Below are 23826 nucleotides of genomic sequence, written 5' to 3'. Positions count from 1 at the left end.
ATATCTCAAGCAGAACAGAAACACGAAATGACAATTCTTATGATTACCATCCCAGCACAATTCTCCAGGATTGAAAGAATAAATAATTAAAATTTCATTAAGAAGCAATGACAAAGCTCTCTTTCTTGCTTTATCCATTAGCAAGACATAGTGAACCACCTTGAAGCATTCACTTTTGCCAACTGTCATTTAATCTAAATCAAGTAATGTAGTAGAATAACCATGTCTTCTGACTAGTATGTTAAGAAACATTCAATAAAGAGAGGATTCTTTACAAAATGCATGCACATATTCTTTGCTTCTAGAAAATGTGAGCTCTTTAACAGCAGAAGTGATGATATTGACCTGGCAGATACACCAGGTTATGGTAAAATGGGGACTTTCATCACCTTATGTGCTGCTGCATTGACATAAAGACATTTGACATAATAGGCAAGGTGGAATTGGCCTGTCTGGACCCGTTCCATTGGATCATGCTTGTCTTCATCCCTTTTTAATCAGCTGGCACGTGTTTCCTTAGCTGCTACTCAGTACCACATAGAATGCAGTTAAAAGATCCCACTGTATATACCTTAGATCTTTTTTGTTTGTTTGTTTGACAGCGTCTGAGTTGGAAAAGCAGATTTAGTATCTCTACTTTTAAACTTCTCCTGAGTATTTGGAAAAGAATGACTTACAAAAAGCTAAATTAGGGTAGTTGTTTGGAAAGTTTGCAGAGCTGAATGTACTGTTTGGCTCCCAGAGTTCAACTGGCCCTCCACAGTCAGCTGAAAAAGAAAACATTTCAAAAACATAATTAACCTACTGTCTTAGTCTTTTAATCAGTGGTAACAATGATAATTTCTAAAAGTAATTTTCATGATTACTGGTCTGCACACTGTAACAATGACAGAAATATGAAGACAAGAATATAATACAGTCATATTCTCATTTACAGTAATAAAAAAGCTAGGAAATGTTGAGAATAAGAGAAGCCTCCAAATACAACCAATTCATGCACTTTGCTTGTACGCCTTTCTTGGTATCTGATCCATCTCAGAATCATTAAAGCTGGAAAAGACCTCTGACACCATTGAGTCCAGCCATTGGCTGATCAACAGTACCTTGTCAACCAGACCACACCCTGAGTGCCACGTCCAGCTCCTTCCTGAACACCTCCAGGGACAGTGACTCCACCACCTCCCAGGGTAGCCCCTTCCAATGTCTGACCACTCTTTTGGAGGAGAAATTTTTCTTGCAGCATCAGCAGAGATACTCAAATCTAAAGCTCCTTTTGTCATCTAGCAAGTAAACTTTCAGCAAAAAACCACAAACCATTACTTTGTTTTCCTAAGGATCCCGAAACCTTTTACAGCTAAACCTTGTCAGTGGTTAAACCAGTCATTTGCTTTTTCCTTGAAGCAACTGTTCTAGTAGGAAAAACCTTTGTCATAAAGACGTATATGTACTTACAGGTAAAAATTAACACAATTTCTGTAAAAGCAAACATTGTAGATATGTGTATACACATATACATGTACTCACAACAGGGACACAGATAACTGTACTTTATATATTCAATATTGTTTCAATTATAATTTTGATGGTGGTTTACATCCCAAATATGTCAGCTTCATGTTCACAAACTTTACTTGACATTGAGAAATATTATTTATTTTTATTTTAGCCATCAGAATGACTAAATGAACCATGAGAATGAACTTTGGTGTTTTCCCAATTTTGTTGCTCACAGTTACTTCATTAAAAAATGAACAGTGCTCCTCCACTTGCTTCAGGAAATCGTAGTTAAGGCAAAACAGCTTTACCTTCTTTTGTTGTTTATGTTTTGGGGTTTTTTTTATGTTTTATTCCTTGAATTAAACTTTTTTTTTTTTCTTCCCAAACTCTCAGACTTTGGCTAAACTTCAGCTCTCTCCTCCCCACCCCTTATGGCTCAAATTTGCATGCCATGATGTCTGATAGCATCTCACATTCTGAGCCCCTCGGTTGGGGACTGCAAAATCTACAAGTCCTGCCAAGTCTGACCACTGAATCCCACTGGGAGAAAGCTCATAAAAACAAACAAACAAACAAACACCACCAAAAAAACCCCAAAACCCCCAAGAAAAACTTGAATTTCCTCACAACAGCCATTTTCTAGAACTTTCTATTTCACCAAATCACTCCTGGCAAGAAAAGCTGAAAGCTCAGAAAGTAAAAGGAGCTGTTAACAATCTCATCCTGACTAATAAGTATATTATGTTTCAGCCATATGGCTCACAAGGAAGATTATTTTCTATAAATACCATGGACAACAGATAAAGATTACATTGGGTTTTTTTTTAATGGAATATTATGGCATGTGAAATCTGATCTGGTCTTGACTACATGCAAGGCACATAAGTAGTGATCTTTGTCTAGCATGGCAAAATAAGAAAAGAAATTGAATTTACTCATATCCTGAAACAATGTTTTAAAAATTTTCAGTGCTCTTTGAACATAAATTCATATGGAGTTATTCATACAGCTGTTACTCGTTAGAGAACCAAGCAGTAATCACTACCAACAATCTTGGCTGAGCACAACAGATGACTTTATCAATATTTTAGAAATTATATACCTGTATCTCTGTTCTTTGGCCAAAACTTCAGTCTATATTGACATAAGTGTGGAATGTACACTGTCTTTTCCACACCGTTGTTTGTGTTAAAATATAGATTATAAATTAAAATGAAGATGAAAGCAATCTTTGTTTTAGATGAAAGCATAAGGTGACAGACTTGTGCAAAAGACAAAAGGAAATCTGGCTTTCCCATGCCACCATCAAAAATATCCTTTTTTACATTTCAAGGAGCTTTTGTGGCACTGTGAATGATGCCAGTGACTTGTACTGAAGCTCTAATTCTAGTAAAAGAAATTGACTCAGCTCAAATTCTTTTATGTTTTGTTTATGGACATGACATTTGTAGTGGAATCATTAGTGTTAGTAAGCTTGTACACATTCATCAAAGTAATTTCATACTTCTTTGAAGATGATTGATAACATTCACTTTTTTTTTTTCATCAGGTTACAGATAGCAAGTAGTAGCATGTACCAATAAAATTATGAAAACAAGTTATTTTTTCCCCAGCAACAGCTTAGACTGTCCTTTTGTATCATGGATCTCTTTAATCTCCTTCATAAGGAGTTATAAGCCATATTACCATGTCCCTTTTTTGAATGGTAAAATTTTATGACCATGCACTGGGTAGAGATCTATAGTTTGATATTCCTTTGGTGTTTCTCAGAAGCACTCAGCTACTATTTACCACAGGGCTGTTCTACCACTAATCATCAGACTGGTGCTAACTTGTGAGGTGTATTTACAACAGCACCTGAAGGTTAGCTGGAGGGGGCAGACATCAGCATCTCTCCACAAAATTACTTTAATAAAAACTGCTATTGAATTCCAAAACTCATTTTGAGGAACTATGACTGAGATTACTACAGTTATTAAAATTTCATTTTGCTGACATACACACCTTGTTGAACTTTACCTCCCCGTGTCTCATGATAGAGCTCTAAAACTGCATTTTACTCTTCTATTTAGAAGGTTTTTGCTTACTTGTCCTGATGCAGTAGATTTGGAGGTGACAGATTTGAAAGAATAATGATAGTATACAGTGTTTCATCATGAATACAATGTGAGTAGTCTTACTATTATTTTAATTTCAGACCATTTAGACTATTTTTAAAATTTTTTATGTTGTTGTCATGGGGGAAACCAGCTGTGCTTTGAAAAGTACAGTAAATCTAATAAGATGCAGTCCTGGAACGTGCTCAATGTTTGCTTTAGTGCTCTGAAGCTATGTCTGAATAGGCCTTTTGTAGAATTTTTTTTCCCAAAATTTCATCCACTTGCAAAATAAATTACAAAGCAAGCCCCATCAGATATTTTAATGATTTTTCCACAAGCTCTATTTATATTTGTATTGGTTTTTGCTTTGAATGTGCTTGGACTTGTTTAACATCATATACAATGTTCTCTCTTTTATATAAGTTATCCAGATTTATAAGGATAGTGACAGGTATTTTCTCTTTTTTTTTTTTTTTTTTTTTTTTTTTTTTTTTTTTTTTTTTTTTTTTTTCTGTGAGATATTCCCGTTTAGCTCTTGAAACTGAAATGTTTTGAGGAAGCTTAAACCTCTGCGCTTTCCTCTAAAATACTCTGCAGCTGGAAGGGTCTGGATCAAGATGTACAATCTGTCTGGAGAGGCATGGAACTTGATCTTAGTGTGTTATCCTGGAGATGAAATTATAATGCTGACGAGAGGTTTTTGTAAAACTGAGGTTGAAAATTCTGACCCACTCAAACACAAATACAGCAATAGGAAATCAACAGTGATTTGGAGTTTACTTACTAGGAACTAATGGGGTGGTAGCAGCAGTTGGCCTCACAGTTGGCTCTACATAATTGTCTTCATTACACTTTCCCTTGGTCAGGCCAGTGTCGTCCACGGCAATATCACTGGGACCACGCCTTTTAAAAGCATCAAAAATAACCTGAATTCAGGAAAAAAAATTAGAATTTTATAATTTAATGAACCATTTTCATCTTTCTACGCTGTACCATTCTGTCTTGAAAGCTCTTATTGCCACTGTAATCTACACTGGTGCTACACTCAGGGGAAGGCACTGGGGATGCGACAGAATTTCTCACAAAACAAAACAGCACTATGCAAACTGAGTGGATCATTCTAAGCAATGTAGTAGCTTCTCCATATAAATGATGAACATGATTTAAAAATATTCAATACCTTGACTTTTTATATATATATTTTCAAAATGTAATTTTAAAAACAATTCTGCATTGCTCATCAGCCCAAACTTCTCCTGAACTAATTACACAAAAAGCTAAAATTAATCTCATTTGTTCTTAACTGCTCTTTAATATCCACATATTTAAAGTAATCCTGCAAACAAGGAGTTAGTGCTGGTGAACTACAGTTAGGTTTAGCAATCTTCTAGAGATCATATGTGGTTACATATTTCCTGGAAATCTGATACAGCCAGGTCACAGATGCATTTATTTCCTCAGATGTTAAATGCATCTTTCTAGCAGTGCTTGCCAGAAATAAATTAAAACTACTGTAACAGAGCAAACCATCCCAAATGCCTGTAAAAAGAAATAGTTTTCAAGAGAGAGATGCTGAAAGAATTGTCTAAACCTCCTCCTTTTGTTTACAGATAAGTCAAGTCAGTTGTTAATCATGTGGTGTCAAAACCACTTCCATCTGCAACACACTTTCAGTGGATTAATCTGTAAGTAATTAGTGAAAACACTGATTCACAATCTGAAGCAATTTAAATTTAAATCTTCTCATAGCTAAAAGCTTCACATCACCATCACTATCAAGATTTTATATTCCAGATTTATATTCCAGATAAGCAGATTTTGATAAGCTTTGAACACTCTTGTTTTGTGGGAAGCTCTCATGATAACATTCATTGGTCCTTGACAATGATCATGTTTTCTGTTTTATGAAATATTAATACTTTAAATTCCAGAGTAGGGAAAAGGGGCTGTGAGAACTCAGCTGGGGATTCCAATCTTCTGCATGCTCATATTTATTTGATGGCAAGCAATTTTAAATTATACCAAGTATTATCTTTGGAACAGTGGAATTTTGGGTTCATTTTGCAGAAATCTCTGATATCAATTTAGCTAAAATAAATGAAAAAAAAAAAAAAAAGGCTTAACAAACCTTAAAATCAGATGTTTCATTTAAAGTTACTTGTCCATAATTCCAGTTGTTTCCATAGTTTCCTTCTTTCTCGAAAATTATCGTTTCCTGACCATGCTCATCACTTATGCTAACTCTTAAACGGTAAACATTATCCCCATACATGAAATACCTAGAGGGGGAAAAGCATTTTGGTGTTATTAGAACAAAGTCAGATTCCATGAAAAAGTGCTACTCTTTTTATTTTATAATGTTTTGTGAAATTAGGATTAATTTGGAGCAAGCATGAAAATAATATTAATTGTATGTTTAAATTACACCTGGAATTGTAAAGGCCTAGTTTAGCTTCATGACAAAAAACATTTCAGTGATTCTTAATATCATTTTTGTATAGAAATTAATATTGGATGCAGGGTGAAAAAGAAAATACGTTATAGCTAACTGCAAAAGTCAAAGCTATGAAGGAGTTAAACTTCAGGCCTGGACCTGACACTGATTGTGGAAATCCAAACAGAACCAGGCTGGTGTTGCCGGCACACTGAGTGGGATTAATATTTTAAATGAAAGAAAGCTCTTTGGGTATATTCTTATACAAAATACAGGTTTAGGAATTATGTAACAATACCAAAAGCTTAGACAATATGTATCTGAAGGGACCAAAGGCAAACTCAGAATTCGGACTCGCTCTTCTATGAATCCAAGTCCAATGGGTGTTGAAATATAAAATCCTGCAAGATAATGATCACACTTTAGCCAGAAGAAATTTCTTTTTTTTATTTTTTTACTTATTGAATTAGAGTTTTTATATTTAAAATATTTATATTTAAAATAACATCGAGCACATGTTTGCAAATATTTGCATGATTTGGAAGATTCCAGACAGTAAATGTGAGTGATTATCCCAAGATATATTCATCAGTCAATGACATATTAAATTGAGCTTTTAAGCTTGGATACTCCTCAGAACTAGATAAGCAATGGGAAACTAGTCCTTTCCAAGTCAGTGGGAATCCTGCCTTATATTCTGTGAAGGCAGCAATTCTCCTGTCTTTATAAAAATGTCTTCCTGTTTGATATTGCTTGTGATTTTGCAGAAGAATTTCCCAACATTTTCATAATTCGTATCCACATGACAATGGCAAAAATGGATTGTGTGCCGAGAGGGTGACAGAATGACTATGTGAATATTTTATAGCAAGGTGAGGGATTATAAACAAACAAACTCCCCCTTTATTTGTGAAATTGGGTTTGTAGCTTTTTTCTGAGATAATTTGTTGCAGCTGGGTTTTGGACTTCTTCTTGTCATATGAGGCCAGGCCATAGAAGAACTGGGATTTGTCATAAGAAATGCAAACTTAGGCAGCTTTAAAATAAAATTCTTGCTTTATTCAAATCATGGGTGTAATCTTGTATTTTCTTCTATCTAACTAATACATATATATGCAAATATTATAGTAACAGAATTTTCAAATTAATATAATTATATTACTTAAATTATATACACTGTATTCTGTTGTTTATACTTCCAAATTATCTAGATTTTTCATGTGGCAGGCTAAAATTCCTGAAAATTAATCTGAAATCTGAATCAGGCCTTTAATTTCCTCTGTTGGCTTAGAGAGCCTGCAGTAAAATAGACATGGTGTCTAACTTAAAGAAAAAAGTTCTTCATATAGTCAAAGGGACAGTTCTCTGTCTTTGTTTCACCAATTCTTTGAGCATTCAGATTCAATTTTTGAATGTGTATTAAGGCCTTTACTTTTCAGGAGCAGAAAAAAAAACAAAAAAAAAAGAGTTTCACTGAATGTAATAGCTTGATATTAAGGATGCAATTTACTCAAAATACAGCTCACAGAAATTTAAATATGCAACACAATAGCAACATTACACAGAGGAACATTACATATGCCAGCTTAGACTTGGCACAGGAGAACAGAGAGCACCTGAAATGGATTAACATTTTTGAGAGAGAGAAATCACTGTCAAGTGTTTTGTTAAACAAATTTTACATTCTTTCATCTGATTTGCATTCTAGGAGCCAAGTGGGAAGACAAAACAGTGTTCTGAAGATTGTTTAGAAAATGTGTATTTACTCAGAGAGGGGTGAATAATTTCTGTCTGATAAAGTGCAGAATACTATTTTTCTTTTCCCAGGAGTAACTTCTTTCAGAATAATTTGCAATTTTTCCACTTATTTGTTACTGAATAAATTTTATGTAAGTCTTGTATAGAATACCTATAACCATTGCAAAATCCAATTTGTATTTTATCTGGTTTTAGCTGGACTGAGAAATCAACTGAGAGAGTGATTGTTTGGCTTTATTGTTGAAGCAGAAAAAAAACTTAAGGGGTCTAATGCTGGTATAGGGATTCGTAATACATTCAAAATTCAATTCCTATCATTATTGTCTCTTTAAATAAATTCCACTTTTGATATGACCACTCTTCCAATTAGGTTATTTAACTGTAACAGTCACTGGAGTGTTTGTGTGTTTGGCCCAGTTGGTGTGTAACTAGTAACTAGGGACACAGATGCCACCTGTAAACTGCAGGTCAACTTTATTTGAATCAAAATTATTTTGTGACAAGCATGAGGATGTCAATAGTAGAGAGGGATGAAACAGAAGTGATTTGCCTAATAAAGCAATTATACTTTTTTTCCTTCAAGTTAAACATACAGTTTTTTGACCTATAACATTTTTGCCCAATAGAAATTCCTTTCTCAGATAAGGCATTTTGATGTAATAAAATCATTGACATTTTTAGTACCTCACACTTAAATAATTTTACTTATTCCTTTTTTTTTTTTTTTTTCCTATTAGTTTTGGTATGTTTCCACAAGATGGCAATCACAAGGATAAAACATTTTATCTGGTGGCCCTGACATTTTTATGGCAGGATAATACAACATCCTAGTAATACCACTATGAAGAATCCATAATGCAGTGATATAAGCTAAATTAAGTTTTTCCTTTAATCTTCAAGCCACTTTTTTGATCTTACCTGACAAGTTGCCAAATGTATGATCAAATTCAGGACCACTTTTCAAGGGAAAGGTAGGACCCTGAACTCTGTCCCAGTCTGAATCATCATCTAAATCTTGTATCCAGAAACAAAAGCCATCTTCAAAAGTGCAATTGATTTTCTCATAATCTGTGAACAAGAACTTCTAGTAAATAAAAGATCACAGAGATGGTAAGTTTTTTTCTTAGAATTACATGGGAAGGAGTGATGAATAATGTAATTTTTTAAATATGTTTGTAAACCAGCCCACAGTGACTTAATTTCCTCTTTTTGCAATGCAACAAAATTACTCAAATAAGTGTGTTGTTTGTACTTGCTAATAAAACACTATTTTTGAAGAGTAGCCCAACATACTCTTGCACTCATTCACCAACCTTCATTTCTGATCCTTCTTTTCCTCTTTTCTTTGCCAAGGCCTGGGTTGCTCCAGCAGAAAGGGCTCACCATTACAGCAGAGTGCTGTGCTCCATGCCCCTCGGATGCCCCTTTCTTTCTTATTTGCTCCTTCTTTGCTCACATGGCTTTGCTGCAGCATCCTCATCACTTTTGTTCTCATGATATTTCAGTGCCTGCCCATGGTGCCTTGACGTGCAGGTTAGGCAGGGCTTCCACATGACAGGAACTTGTTTTCTAGCATCTAGAGGGAACAGGCCCTCCGGATGCTTCCTGCAGCATATCCCATCCCATTCCCTGTATCACATTCCTTGTTCACCTCCTGCTCCAAATTTAGCAGCTAAAGAAGACTTCACTTATCCAATTACCAAAGCATGAGTCATATTACTGCATTTTGTTGTCACTGTAGATTTACCTCATCCAGACTTTTCCTAAGGCCTGTTTACTGAAGCAGGTATTTTCCCGAGTGTTATTTCTAAATGTTATTCTGAACTCTTTTTAAAATATAAGGATATTGAGGTCAATGATTTCATAGTGTTGATTAGTGAACAAATTGGTTGAGAGGAATCTGATTGAAGTGCAGACACAGTTTTATTTACACCGATGAGTTTTTTAAGACATCACCCTACTGCTAGAGACAGGCCTGTAAACCTGTGAATAGCCTTACAGAAATAATTTATTTGATCTTTAAAATAGTATGAATTTTTTCAAAGTGGATCTAGTTATTGGACTGAGGCCAAAAAATGCTGTTTCCCTTTCCACCTCCATTTTCTCAAACTGAAAATGTAGATTCACTAAAATTTTGGGATAAAAAAGAAACAAAAAACCCAAATACACCCTCTCACACACACATATACAACACTTACTGTTCAGTTCACTCGCATTAAATGCAGTGTATGTTGCATTAAAGCCATTATAATTCTCTGAATAATCAGACATAAATTGTGCTGTAGCCTCATTAGAAAAAATGTAAATTGTTTCAAGATTGGTCCCTGACAGAGAAGCTGAAAACAAATTAAAAAAAACATACAGTTAGAGAGAAAATAATCACAAGCACATTAAAATGTCCAGTGTTGTCACAAAAGCAGTGTATTAGTTTATTGAGTCTTAAGGGATGATTTTCCTGTTTTACTGCAATCCTGCTACAATAGCTTCAAACTCTTGAAGCATTTAGCTGTTTGGCTGACATAAATATTCTGTATATTCCATCTCTCATATCCACCAATATGGATATCAGCTAGTCTTCTACCATTTCTCATTCCCATTCTCCACCTATTTCCAAAAATAAGGATAAATAATAATATTTCTTTCTGATATACTTATCTTCCTATAGTCTATCTTCAGAATATGTTTTCCATTTCTGATGGAATTCAGCTGAATGGACTGAGTCTTGTGAAAAATGGGCACAATCCCAGTTTTCAGAGTAGAACACAGAGACAGAGATAAGGTATTATCAGTATTCCAAGATCTGAGGAAAACAATACCATACTTGTAAAGGTTTTCAGGATGTTTTGTAACAATTTTCCCACTCAAGTTCAGTTTAGATGCTTTCATTTTATGTTACTGTGTGTGATATTACAGGAACTTCTGACAATACATTTCCAATGAAACATGGATCCCACAAGACCATGAGGCTGATGAAGTTATCAAGATCATTCAAATAAGATCTCAAAAAGCAAGTAGAAATTTCATTATGTATAAGGGTTTTTCTGGTCAAATTAAAAGGTAGACAGGTATATTGAGATTAATTGTCTAACAGGGTAACTTTATGCAGATCCAGTCTTCCTCTTAAACATACATGTGCAGTTTTTGATACCTCAAAATGCTTATTTTACCACTTAGATTTTAGTATTATTAGCTGAAAAATAAACTTACCTCTTAAAACCTTATTTTGTCCTAATCCTTCAAAAATACTCAGCACGTCTGCATATGGTTGTGTTTCAAAAGAAGTGAAGTTCAGTTTAATGGACAACCCCTGAGGCACTCTAAGGCAACGAAAGAAACACAAACTCAAAACTGAAAATCTATTATTTGGCTTCAGTAAAGTCATTAAAGTCACTGAGTGCTTGAATGAAAAGTTCAGAAGCACCATGAAATTGTATTAATCAATATTATTAATTAAGTTGATCTATATTTCTAACTTGTAAAATTGCCAAAGGAATTGGGTGTAAACCTTTTGTAATAGTGTGCGCATGCCTTTACACACTGGAATTAATTGTATTCTAAAAACTGAATGTTCTGAACTCTAGAATGTGATTATCAGTTCTAGAAGGGTTTTTTTGGATGGTTTTGGCTGGGTTTCGTTGTCCTCTACATCTCATTGAATTGCAATCAGTTTTTCCATACATATTACTTTTAGACATCTCACTGCTCAGGTAGACTTCCCAAACCCAGAGGAACAGTATCAAGATATGAATATGAACAGCAAGATATCAAAATCTCTTTCCTGGAAGTCCAAAACACTGTCTCTTATGACAAAAACAGGATTTGCATGCAGATTTGATGATCTCAAACCCACTCTTTGGGAAATTGTTACAAATCCAAATCATCATAAACAAGGTTTAATGACAGAAGTCACTTGAAGTAAAATGTAAAAATTCTTGGCATTATTTTGCTACAGTTATGCTCTATGAATAATCTATATTTAATTTGTTCTCCTATTAGACACATATGGTAGTCCAAATTCTAAAACACTACCAGCTTATCTACCACCATGTGGGTTTTTTTTCAGAATTCAGAGACTCAATGAAAATAAGCTTTTAACAGCAATCTGCTGGTGTTTATCAGTAATGATAAGTAGAAAAGTGTGAAATAAATACTTAGGTATTTTGCCTTTTAAAATTTGTTGTTGTTGTTGTAATTTTATATTTCTCCAGATGGAAGAAATAGCTTTGGTTAGAAAAGAGTAAAACATATAGTTGGAAGGTTCAGGAAGCTAAACTTTCAAGGAAATAATGAGCATATTGCTCTTTAAGGAGAGGAGATTGGATCTTCATTTGGAGTTAAAGGGCATAAAAATGTAAAAGCTCTTCCTAAAGGTAATGGGGAAATATTTCTAGACAAAGGCAGGCACAAGAAAATCCAATATCGGGTGTATTATAGGTTGCCTTTTAACACATTTTTATAGGGATAATAAAAAACGTAGGTTACTGGAAAACCCAAAAGTTCCCTCATGGAAACAACTCTGTTTGAAAGAAAGGCAAAAATTTGAGCGCCACTTTGAATTTCTTAGGGCTTTACTCTCAGTGTTACCTGGTTTCTTAAAGTAGTTAAGTGGAAAATAAATTCTGATGGTTGTTTTTTGTCATTTTTCAATCTCTAATTACACATATCTGCAGAACCTCTACCATATCATTTGCAATTGCTCATGATTCTCTCCAAAATGAAGTTTTTACTAGCTACATACCTGGTATAGATATCTACCTAATACAATGCTTCCTGTAGCCATAGCAGCACTTGGAGCAATATCAACAGTTTAGAAGGAAGGAGAGCACTTGGGCCATGTTTATTGACTGGGCTCAAATTCTGTAATGCCATGAAATGAGGAACATGGCAGACATATTCTGAAGGGAAAAATTCTTGTTCTTTTCCTGGGACACACTTGTATTTTAAAGCCAGGTGTTGTCAGTAATTACTGGTGAACAGTACCACTGAGGATGAGAAGGAAAAAATGTACTAAACAGAAATAAAACCACTATTTCAAGGTGAAGATGAAAGTTCTGAACAAAACCAAAGCCTAGCACTTTCAAAGGTGCCTTTGGAATGAGAAGCTCAAATCTTTTGCAATTTTAAAGGCAATTTCTTAATCTCCTTTGAAATCTTTTGCCAAATTAATACTTCTCAGAATCAAAGGACACCATTATTATGAAACCATAATAAGAATTGCTGCCTTTCAAAGCAGTAACATCTGAATTGGCAATCACAGGGGGGATTTTTAGGACCGTCTATCTTGTGATCATCCAATTTGTTTAGATATGCACTTTTGGGTGAGATTTATCATCATAAAATGTCACTATCTTTTTTCTCCGTGGCCTAAGAACTGGACCTAGAGAGTCAAAATCAAAGAGTTGTCCCTGTCTATAAGTATATATCCTTGATAAAAAAAAAATTTCCACTTCTTGTGCCTAAGGCTTAACAGGCATTTAGTGCTAATATGTAAAATGCTAACTATGCAATTCTAAAATGTATCTCTAAAATACATAGGTACTCTTAATTCACGTATGAAACTTTTACACCTAAGTGACAAGGGAATTCTTGAAAACTCTGTTAAATAAGAACTACATAATATAAAGCCATTATCTGAAGACTACTATTTAATATAATCCTTTGGGAAAAAATCTTGCAATTATTTTGAGTTATGTGATTTATTTTGAACTTACACTTATGTTCCTCTGGATGTATGTAACACACAAGATTTCCCAAAATTGTACCTAAGAATTTTTGTAAGTGGAAAAATTATTGATATAGTTATGGAGCTTATGCATAAAGAAAAAATATATAAACACAAAGGAGAAAATGGTATTACATATTTTCTGTGCTGGGGTATTTGAGAATAAAAGCAAAAACTCTTGTGCAGGAAAAAAGATCACCTCATGACCAAAATAATGTTAGCTACAAAATTATTGGAAAATGGCTTACACTATTATCCATTGGCAAACAATGTTTTCATTATATGGCTTTGGATAATTCATAGAGTAAAAAAACCCAGAGGAACCAGTCAACATGAATTTTCCATCACAAACTGCAGCTGTAAAGATATAATGAAGAACATTTGTCAGAATGACATTTGAAAAACAGAATCAGAGTCAAAATGTGGGTGACCCTGGATATTTATTTACATGGATTACCTTGGAACTGCTTTGTAAGCAACAATAGGAAGACAAAATAAAATACACTATCAACTTATTCCCATTTCTAATTCTTATCACTGTTTGATCTCAAAGTACTATATGAGAAGAAAAGCAGTACAGAAAATTAATTTTTAAATTAGAAATAATCCAACTAATCCAAACTAGTCTAAACTAATCTAAATAATTCAAATACAGCAACTGGATTTAGCTAATCCAATACTTTCATTTTACTCTATACTTTTATAAGGAAACAGGATCTTGCCTTACCAGTTCTTATCTACAACTACTTTAAATCAGAAAACCGTGTTTGTTCTACCAGAGACAATTTGATATCACGTGAATAAAAGCAAAAGGGGATATGGTTGACTATCGTTATCTCTACTTTTATGAGCTTCCTGGTTCCTTGCCTTTATATATTACTGAGTGCTCGAAGAGATAAGTGGATCTCCCAAGTTTCCTGCCAGCTATTGAATTCATTCAGCTGAGGTAAATGTCATTTATCATCATCTATTTTTTCACAGGGCTTTCAATATTTTTTTTTTCTTGGTGTTGGTATTCCATTCTATGAAAGTTCTTCACTTCAAAAAAGTTTAAAAAAAGGTATTTTTAAGCCTCAGCAAGATTGGAAATGATAATTCATGTAGAGATATTTATTTCAGTAGACACTGAAGAATTGCTGAAGGTTTTGCTTCATCTCTTGAACATTATGTTAGGAATCAGTCTAATAAAGTTTTCTCTTCAGTTGTTCAAAAAGTATCATAGGGTTTTCACACACGGATAAAATCAGTACTGCACATGTGCTGAGGCTTAAAAATACTTTTTTTTCCCCTTATGATACACTGTGGTATCTGGAGAGGTATGGACAAGTTCATCAATTAGAGGCAGGTGATTAGAAATTATACAGAGCTTTTAATAAATTTCAGAAATGAAATCATACCTATAATGACGGTCCAAATTACAAATAACCAATCATATTGAAAATTAAATGGAAATTTTATTGAGCATAGTCCTCCTCTGGGAAATTATATATAAAAGAATAGATTTGGCCTCTTTGTGTGTTCATTTTATAAGTCTAAAATTCTTTCTGCCTTTCACTGTAGCAAACACAAAATAAAAGTCAAGGTTTGTTTCAGGCAGCTGTACACCATAAATAAAGACGTTGCAGAATGAACTTTGCCAACATGCCTAATGCATGAGCCGAAATAGAAACATATTCCCTTATGCAATCTTTAAGAGGAAAACAGAACACATAAGATTTTAAATACATAGAGAAAAGGTCCATGAATTATAGTTATTATTCTATATTAACATTAGAGCTGGGTATTGGTATAGAAATACTTTTTTTCTCCACTTTAATTCACATATTTCCTGTCCTTACCAATGAGAAGAAGAAAACCAATGTGAGAAGAAGGAAAGCACCCAGCTTGTTATCAATGAAGATTATGAAAATGTGGTGCTGTTAACAAGTAAGACATAATCTGATCTAAAAGGAATCTTATAGTATGGACAATAATAAAAAAGATAAATATACTTTTCTAATAAAATCAATGACAAGTGTTTGCTCATTTATTTCTCTTAGAATCACAAAATGGGTCAGGTTTGAAGGGACCACAACGGGTCCAACCTCCCTGCTCAAGCAGGATCAACCTAGAGCACATGGTACAGGATTGTTTCCAGACACTTCTGAAATATCTCCACTGAGGGAGACTCCACAGCCTCTCTGAGTGATCTGTTCCAGTGCTTGGTCACTGCACAGTGAAGAAGTTCTTCCTCACATTCAGGTGGAACTTCCTGTGCATCAATTCCTGCCCATTGCCTCTTGTCCCATTGCTGGGCACCACTGAGCAGAGCCTGGTCCCTGCTCTGACCCCTCCCTGCAGGCACTGACAGACACTGATGAGGTCCCCTCTCAGTCTCTTCTCGAGGCTGAACAGCCCCAGCTCCCTCAGCCTTTCCTGATAAGAGAGATGCTGCAGCCCTCTATTATTATGATTGTTCTTATCTTCTTATTGTTCTCTTTTATTTGTTCCTCATCTCTTAAGAGAGAGTGAGTAAATTCAATCAGGTCCTTAGGTAGACTAGCAATAGTCAGTGCTTAGTGTGTCAGGAATGAGCAGGAAGAGGGCAGGAACTGGTCCTTTTTTTCCCTAGAGAACCTCCCAGTGCTTCCTCCTGGCAGGGAGAAAGCAGCTGTGGTCAAAGATGGATGGGCATGGAAGTCATTACATTTTTGCCTCATCCTGGAGCCCAAAGAAAAGCTGCAGTTGCTCATTTAAGGAGACAGGAGATATCCTTTGCAGGAGCCAAAGGATATGACTCTTTCCCCAGCTTGTATCTTGCTGTCCACTTCTATTTTCTTATGTTCCATACATGGGACATTATGAAGGCTTCATCGTGTTAGCCTTGAATTTGAGGGAGAAGCTCCCCAAGCTGGTCAAGTCAAGCCCACATATTTCACTTGATAGGATCTTTGTCTGCCAAAGGCCAGTTCATTACTTTCTGATTAGTCTCTTTCAGTGCTGTAGTGATGCTGTGAGGTGAGTAATAACAAAATGATAGTCTAGACATATAATAACTGCAAAAAGTCTGCAGAAACCCCTCCTGGGATCAGCCCCCAGTCTCCCTTTCTGTACCCCTACGTGCTACGTGGCTGCTTTACAGCAATGCCAGTCATTATTAGTGGCTGCTGTTCAGACTTCACATTTCTCTAGAGACCCTTTCACTGAAATTGCTAGCTGTACTTTTGTGAAGCCTTTTGTTACTGCACTGCATTGCAGAGCCAGGAAGAAACCTTTCAAGATAATTTTAATCAATAAAACAAAAAAAAGGGTGTTCAGTTGCCTGAATATCTTCTGAGAATCTGAGATTTTACTGAATTCTCTCTAATGCAGGAAAGAGATTACTAAAATTCACTTTTTAATCCTATATTTTTAAGCCACTGACATTATGAAATCAGAAATACTAGAGGGAATAACAATCAAGATGAAAAACAAACCAAGTTTTTTAGAGGACAACAACTCTTTTGTATGCAGGAGCACTTGTAGAAATGAATTGTGAATTGGTCATAAATCTCATTGTGAAACTCTGAAGAACTTCAGAAAATCTAAACAATTTTAGATTTCATGTGATCATATTAAGTTTCTAGGAATGGGACAAATGTGAAACATTAAAGATGTGGAAAAATTGACAGCTATCCCAAAGGTGCATCCAGCTTCTTACCCCTCATTCCACTGGTTTTATAAAATCTGCTAAGAAACTTAAATACAAAAAATTAGAGAAGCTCTGAGGTTTTGGATAGGAAAGACTGACAATAGAATAATATAAGAAACATTGATCAACAATTTGCCCTCCAGCCAGAACTGTACTTCTATGAGGTTATGAGCTAAAACTGCTGCACTAATGGTAACTGACCAAATTGTTTGGAAATACCAGGCATCAGTGAAGATGAACAGAGGCAAATCATCCAGCTCTCTGGACTGTAACTACAGCTGTTTTCCCTTCTGACACTGACTCTTTTTACTCTTATTAATATTTATTTCATACTTTTATTACTTTTATTATTTGTACTTTTTTATTTTATTTACTACTTTTATTAAGTATGCACATTCCTGACATTTTTAGCTCAGTTGTACTGAAATAAGGAATAACATCCTCAGTTACAAAGGGGAAAACATTCACAAATTATATTTGGTAGATATTTGGAGAGATGTGCAAATCACATCCAAAAGCCAAGTGCATAAAAGTTTATGCCTGAGCTGAAAACCTCTACTCAAGCACAATTCATAACTTAAAACCCTGTGTGGTCTCCAAGGCACAGCTGAGTAATGTCTACACAGCACTGACTTCAGATATTTGAGCTTATTTTTGTCTGTATCTACCAATGCATAATATCAATTAAATTCTGTCATATATAGCAGGTATGAAAGTAATATCTTCAATAAAACGTGGGTGAAATTTCTAAATTCAGACCTAGCTGGGGCATTGACCTGCTAGAGTGAGTCCAGAGGAAGCCACCAAATTGATCAGAGGGATGGAGCTCTTCTGCTATGAGGAAAGGTTAAGAGAATTAGGATTATTCAACTTGGAGAAAAGAAGGTTTTGGGGCGACATAATTGTGTCCTGTCTCTGAAGGGACCCTACAAGAGAGATGGAGAGAGTTTATTTACAAGGGCCTGGATTGACAGGACAAGGGGAAATGGATTCAAACTGGCATAGAATAGATTTAGATCAGACACTAGGAAAAAACTTCTGGAACAGGTTGCTCAGAGACTGTATGGATGTCCCCTGCCTGGAAGTGTTCAAGGCCAGGTTGGATGGGGCTCTGAGCAACCTGGGATAGTGTAAGGTGTCTCTGTACCTGGCAGGGGGTTGGAAGGAGATGATCTTTAAGGTCCCTTCCAATCCAGGCCATTCTGAGATTCTGTGACGGTAAGTAAAAAGCATTCATTTTATGAGATGCATAATATTACTTTATGCATATAAAGGTCTACATTTTTCTTATTTAGCAATAACTAAAATAGATAATAAAATTAAAAAAAAAAAAAAACAACAAAAAAAAAACCAAACAAACAAACAAACAAAAAAATACCCCAATAAGATTGCTGTCTCAAAAAAAACCCAAAAAAACCAGTATGATGGTAGAAATGAATGACTGAATAACTTCTTAGGGTTACGTTACCTAATGCTTTCCATGGAACTAAGATCTAGCTGAACCTTAGGACCTTCTGATTTCCTCAACCATAGATGGAACAACTCAGAGCCAATAATTATTATGATCTAGATAGATGCAGCTGTTATGATAAGTAGACATTTTGATGTGCTTCAGTGAATATACTACTGGAGTATTTTGATGGATATTTTCCCTAAAATGTTCAGCCAAGTCTACCTCCTGAGCTGACTGCAGTCAGAAAAAAATGTAGGTAATGGGCAGAGAATCTGCAATTCTCTTTTCTTTTTTTCTGAAGAAAATTACATTTATGTAAGAGAGGCTCAGCCTGTCACAAACCTTCAGGATCAAGCTTTCAGATTCTTTAGAAACCTAATTGGTCTTTTACTTGCTTGTTTGTTTTAGAGCCCAGCATTTCACATGATTCTGAAAGCTGAAGCAGACTGCCCTCCCTGTTTTCCTCTTCTCAAAGCAAAATGGAAAGAAGCTTTCCAGATTTCTAGCACTAAATTCTATATTAAAAAACCACAAACAAACAAACCAACAAATAAACAAGCAAACAAAACACTCAGGGAGTTAATTGCTCCCATTTCTCCTAAAACATTTGCAATGTTCTCTTTGCGAGATAACCTGACAGACTTTTAACCGAGAGCTGAGGCTGTGGAGAGCAATGCAGGCAGCATTAACCCGCACACCTCCCCAGCAAAACTGCACAGCACTTTGGTAAGGAGCAATGTAGTCAAACTCCTTGGTACAAAAATTTTCTTGGGGAAACCAGGAAGTCAGATGGAATCATAGAGTAGAATCACTTAGGTTAGAAAAGACCTTCAAGGTCAGTGAATTCAGCCTTTGCCAGATCACCACCTTGTCAACCAGACCATGTCCAGCCATTTCTTGAACACCTCCAAGGATGGTGACTCCACCACCTCCCTGGGCATCCTGTTCCAATGCTGGACAAGCATTTCTGTGAAGAAATTCTTCCTGATGTCCAACCTGAATGTCCCCTGGCACAGCTTGAGACCATTTCCTCTTGTCCTGTCACTACTTGCCTGGGAGAAGAGCCTGACCTGCACCTGGCTCCATCCTCCTGTCAGGGAGTTGTACAGAGTGAGAAGTTGATCCCTGAGCTGCCTTTTCTCCAGGCTGAGGCCTCCCAGCTCCTCACATGGATTGTTCTCCAATTTTATTGCCCTTCCATGGACCCTCTCCAGGCCTTCAATGTCCTTCTTGTGGTGAGTGGCCCAGAAATGGACACAGTACTCGAAGATAAGACAAAGGCAAACAAACTGACTGGCACTGCAGGATAAGAATTCTTTATGTTAAACTCCACTGGCTTTTCAGATCTGTAGTTTCATAGAATCAGAGACAGGCTGAGCTTGAATGGGACCTGTATAGGTCATCTGGTCTGAGCACTGTTTGATATCACTGATGCAAATCTTCATATTAAATTTCTATATTATTTTGTAATTTACATAGTATTTATATTAGTAATGTTTCTATAGTAAGCAGCAAACACATAACTTTATATTAAAAGAGTCTAATATTTCATTATTTATTAAGCATATTCTTCATTAGTGAGAATTTTACAGAACATAGTTTCCTCTTGCAAGATAAATATTATAAAAATCACTCATTATTATTTTTAGTAGAATTGATTTGGACTTCACTGTGCAGTTTATTGCCCATAAACTATTTACAAACTACTGACAGTGTTTTAAACAGATGTTTAAAAAGACTGATTTACAGGACTGTACATTCTTACCACATCTTTTTTCAGATTCATCTGAACCATCTGGGCAGTTCAAGATTCCATCACAAAAGAAATCTTCACTAATGCAGGTTGCACCATCAGCACAGAGTTCAGCAGGTGGCAAACACTCAGCTGGAATAATAAAGATGAGAGCAATAATAGTACAACAGTAATGCAGTCTCACTACAAAGGAAAATTGACTTACCTCCAGTTGCTTTACCACAAATCAAATCAACCACTCTATTGTGTTTTACAAAACTGCATTCTTAGAAGCCTGGAATGAAATATCACATACTAAAAAGATAAATTTGGCACAGAATGGAGACAGTTCTCAGAAGTGAAATATATTTTGAAACTACGCTTGAAGTAAGGCTGGAAGAAAATATCTGTGAATTCCCTTTTTTTTTTTTTTTTTTCTTTATACAAACAAACTACTTTATGAATTATAATAAATGACCTTTTCCAATTTCTTATGTACAAATAATGTGAGAAAACTGTACTTTGGTTTAAATAACAGTGAAAAATCTCTGGGTTTAGGTAAATAGAATTTAATTATTTCTTCAACTTTAACACATCACACCTCATCATGCTAAGAAATCTGATTTTTTAACCAGCATATCCTAAAAAAAAAAAAAGAGCCTTTAGATTATTAAACACCAGAATTATCAGAAACCATATTCTTTTCAGTTTTACAAATTAAATGTATAATTTAACAGCAAATTTCTGTTAGATCCTTGAAATTGTAGATCTTACTAATAGCCTTTTCCTAGAGCATAAATGTTCATCTACTGCAAAAAAACCTCTTAGTCTTTAGAGGGTTTTGGTCTTAGATATCTGTAGAATTGAAGTAGGTCCAGCAACATGAAGCTAAACTAAGCTTTGGAGAACTACTAATTTGAAAATTCTTAAAATTGCATTAAATTCTGCAGAAATATTCACACAGTTCCTTGTCTCTACTTCAATAAATGCTTACAGAAAAAGGTCAACATTTCTGATGCAAGAAGGAAAAATAGTAATCTGTAAAATTTCATCTTTTTCATTTTTTTTTCATAGATCTATTAGTTCAGTAATCAGATTAGGTATGATATTGTATTGTGTGTCCCAGACTGATATTGGCATGGATGCATTGTAGCATTTCAAAGTGCTTTACAAAACACTCTCAGTGTTGGCAATGCAAATGTTACAAAGCCACAAGATTTACCATTTTGCATCCAACTGGAAATTAAAATGAACCAAACGTGCTCCAGTAAAGTGTTGGAGGTGACACAGGGCCAGTGAATGAATTTCCACAGATGAGCAGAGACAAAACTGTGCATTCTATACCCAGAGCAAAAATTCCAAGCAATAACCCAGGAAGAGATTTTGCACAAGCCCCATCAGGCAAGAAATCATTGTTTACACACAACATGATCAATTTTTGGTTTATTCAGCTCAGAAAACTAAACAGCACTGCCACCTCCTGGATTGAAAGAAATCAACTTTTCCTACTTAAACATTCTGACTTCTCTTTTTTGCCATTTGGCAAATTACCCTAAATTGTGCTGTAAGTGCTATATTCAAATAAATAAGGACAGTAAACACGTAAGACTCGAGCACATTAGACTGCTTGTAGATATTAAATATATTTCACCATATAAGAAGGCTGGAGAATGTTTTCAAATCTTCAGCTTTCTGTCCACTGGAAGTCATACTTTGCTATCAGTTTGCTTATTTTATTTTATTTTCCTCATAAAAGTCAAGAAATAATATGAACTTTTTTAAAAAAGAGCAGCTAGTATTAGTGTCAATGTGTGCATCAACATGCATAACACATGCAGCATTTTTGTAGCATGTACAGTCTTATAAGTCCCTTCTCCATGAAGAGGTCTCATTGGTCTAAGGTAAACCTGCACTTTCTGAATTTTCAGGAATGGAATACAAGGACTGAATGCTGTGAGGAGAGGCTGTACATGAGCAGTGCAATTTTGCAATCTCAGATTGCTCTGTGTAACCTCCCTGCTCCTCCACACACACAGTTACTCACCCACTGTTGTTGAGGACTTGCTTGTGGTGACTTGTCCTGAACCTGGACAAACACAGCTCAAGGTTAGAACTCTACTTCTTGCTCTCTTGGGAGCACCTCTGTGGTTACTTGGGCAGAATTAAGCAGCAGTTAATCTGCTTTTATAACTGCATTATTGCAGATATTTAAAAAAAAAAAGCAAAAAAAAAGCTCCTCACATTCCAGGTAATGATATGGTAGTGCCAGCTTAAGTGGGTTGGTCCTGAAGCTCAAGCGTCACAATAAACATAAGAAAAAATTATGTGAAACGCAAGAGTTTCAATAACTTCAAAAGATTTCTTTCCCCCTTCCACCTTCCTCCCACTAAAACAGGAGCAATTCTTTCTTGTCTTCCCCTGTAAAAGTTCTGACCTGAAGTTGGTGTCAGGGAACTTGTAATTAAACTCGTGGGATCTGTTGAAACAAGAAAAGTTATGACAACTTCAACATTAGTACTAAAAGGTAAATGTACATTTTCTGACAAATAAAATTGCTCTACAAATAAATTAGGAGCCTCAAATCTATCTAGTATTTGTCTATTTACATACAGGTGTGTATATATATATATACTGTGGGTGTACATATTTACACATGAACAAATGCCTAAGTAAATAAGCAGATTTTTATTAGTGATTGTAAACTGCAAAACATTCTGGAAAAATGGAATTTGTATTTGTGATTGCTCCAACAGAAGTCCCACTTCATTGAGGTTGCACCTGGCATTTCCAGCTCCCATACAGTTTTTTTCTTTTCCTGTCTGAATTTGCTTTAGTATCCCTCTTTAGTATTTTTACTTTCTAAATTAAGACTCAAACATGTGAGTAGGATGATGATGTCTTCAACTGAAAACAATCCCCATGTCACTGCAGGTACTGGATCCTGTACCTCAGTTTAAATATTAAGGGCCTGAAGGAATAAAGAGGGAGATGCAGTAAGGCTTTCTCTATAGCTTGTCACCCATCAGATTTTTGGGCAGAAGTTGCTGACCACTGGCCATCAACAACTTACTTTTGTTAGATATTCCTGCTCTCCCCTACCTAGTGCACAAACTTGCAGGAGGATTTCCCACCAATTTTTTTTATCAAAACATGCTTATTTAGCAAATACTATTAGGCTAAAATAGACCATTCTGGTTACGGTGCCTTCTGTGTCAGCAAATTTAGGGACACAATTTCTTTGGCAGAGAGAGAGAAGAGCAGTGAATAGATGGTCTGTTCTCACAGCTACTGCAGAGGAAAAAAGCTTAATTCATACCATCACAGGTTTTCAAAGAGATACACACACACACAAACATATATATATATATTTATACCAACATATCTGTCTATACATTTACTACAGGATAACCAAATTAGAAGGAATTAAATGTTCCAAGACCTAAAACCTAGATGCATCCAGG

At 35.3% G+C, this 23826-nt stretch overlaps 1 protein-coding gene across 1 annotated transcript in view; it reads right to left on the bottom strand.

Moving 5' to 3' along the window:
• TMPRSS15 (transmembrane serine protease 15) overlaps window positions 1–23826 on the bottom strand; it is a 51455-nt gene that overhangs the window by 18236 nt on the left and 9393 nt on the right. Inside the window, exons 7-16 of the mRNA XM_053934799.1 lie at window positions 22410–22507; window positions 20399–20518; window positions 13759–13867; window positions 10996–11105; window positions 9987–10124; window positions 8707–8856; window positions 6329–6431; window positions 5725–5875; window positions 4381–4522; window positions 678–767 (exon numbers count right to left, since the gene is read on the bottom strand). Coding sequence (XP_053790774.1) covers window positions 678–767; window positions 4381–4522; window positions 5725–5875; window positions 6329–6431; window positions 8707–8856; window positions 9987–10124; window positions 10996–11105; window positions 13759–13867; window positions 20399–20518; window positions 22410–22507 — 1211 coding nt within the window. The remainder of the gene's footprint in view (window positions 1–677; window positions 768–4380; window positions 4523–5724; window positions 5876–6328; window positions 6432–8706; window positions 8857–9986; window positions 10125–10995; window positions 11106–13758; window positions 13868–20398; window positions 20519–22409; window positions 22508–23826) is intronic.

Source organism: Vidua chalybeata, chromosome 2 (genome assembly GCF_026979565.1).
Source record: "Vidua chalybeata isolate OUT-0048 chromosome 2, bVidCha1 merged haplotype, whole genome shotgun sequence".
Lineage (NCBI taxonomy): Eukaryota > Metazoa > Chordata > Aves > Passeriformes > Viduidae > Vidua > Vidua chalybeata.
This window is presented reverse-complemented; position numbering and strand designations above follow the sequence as displayed.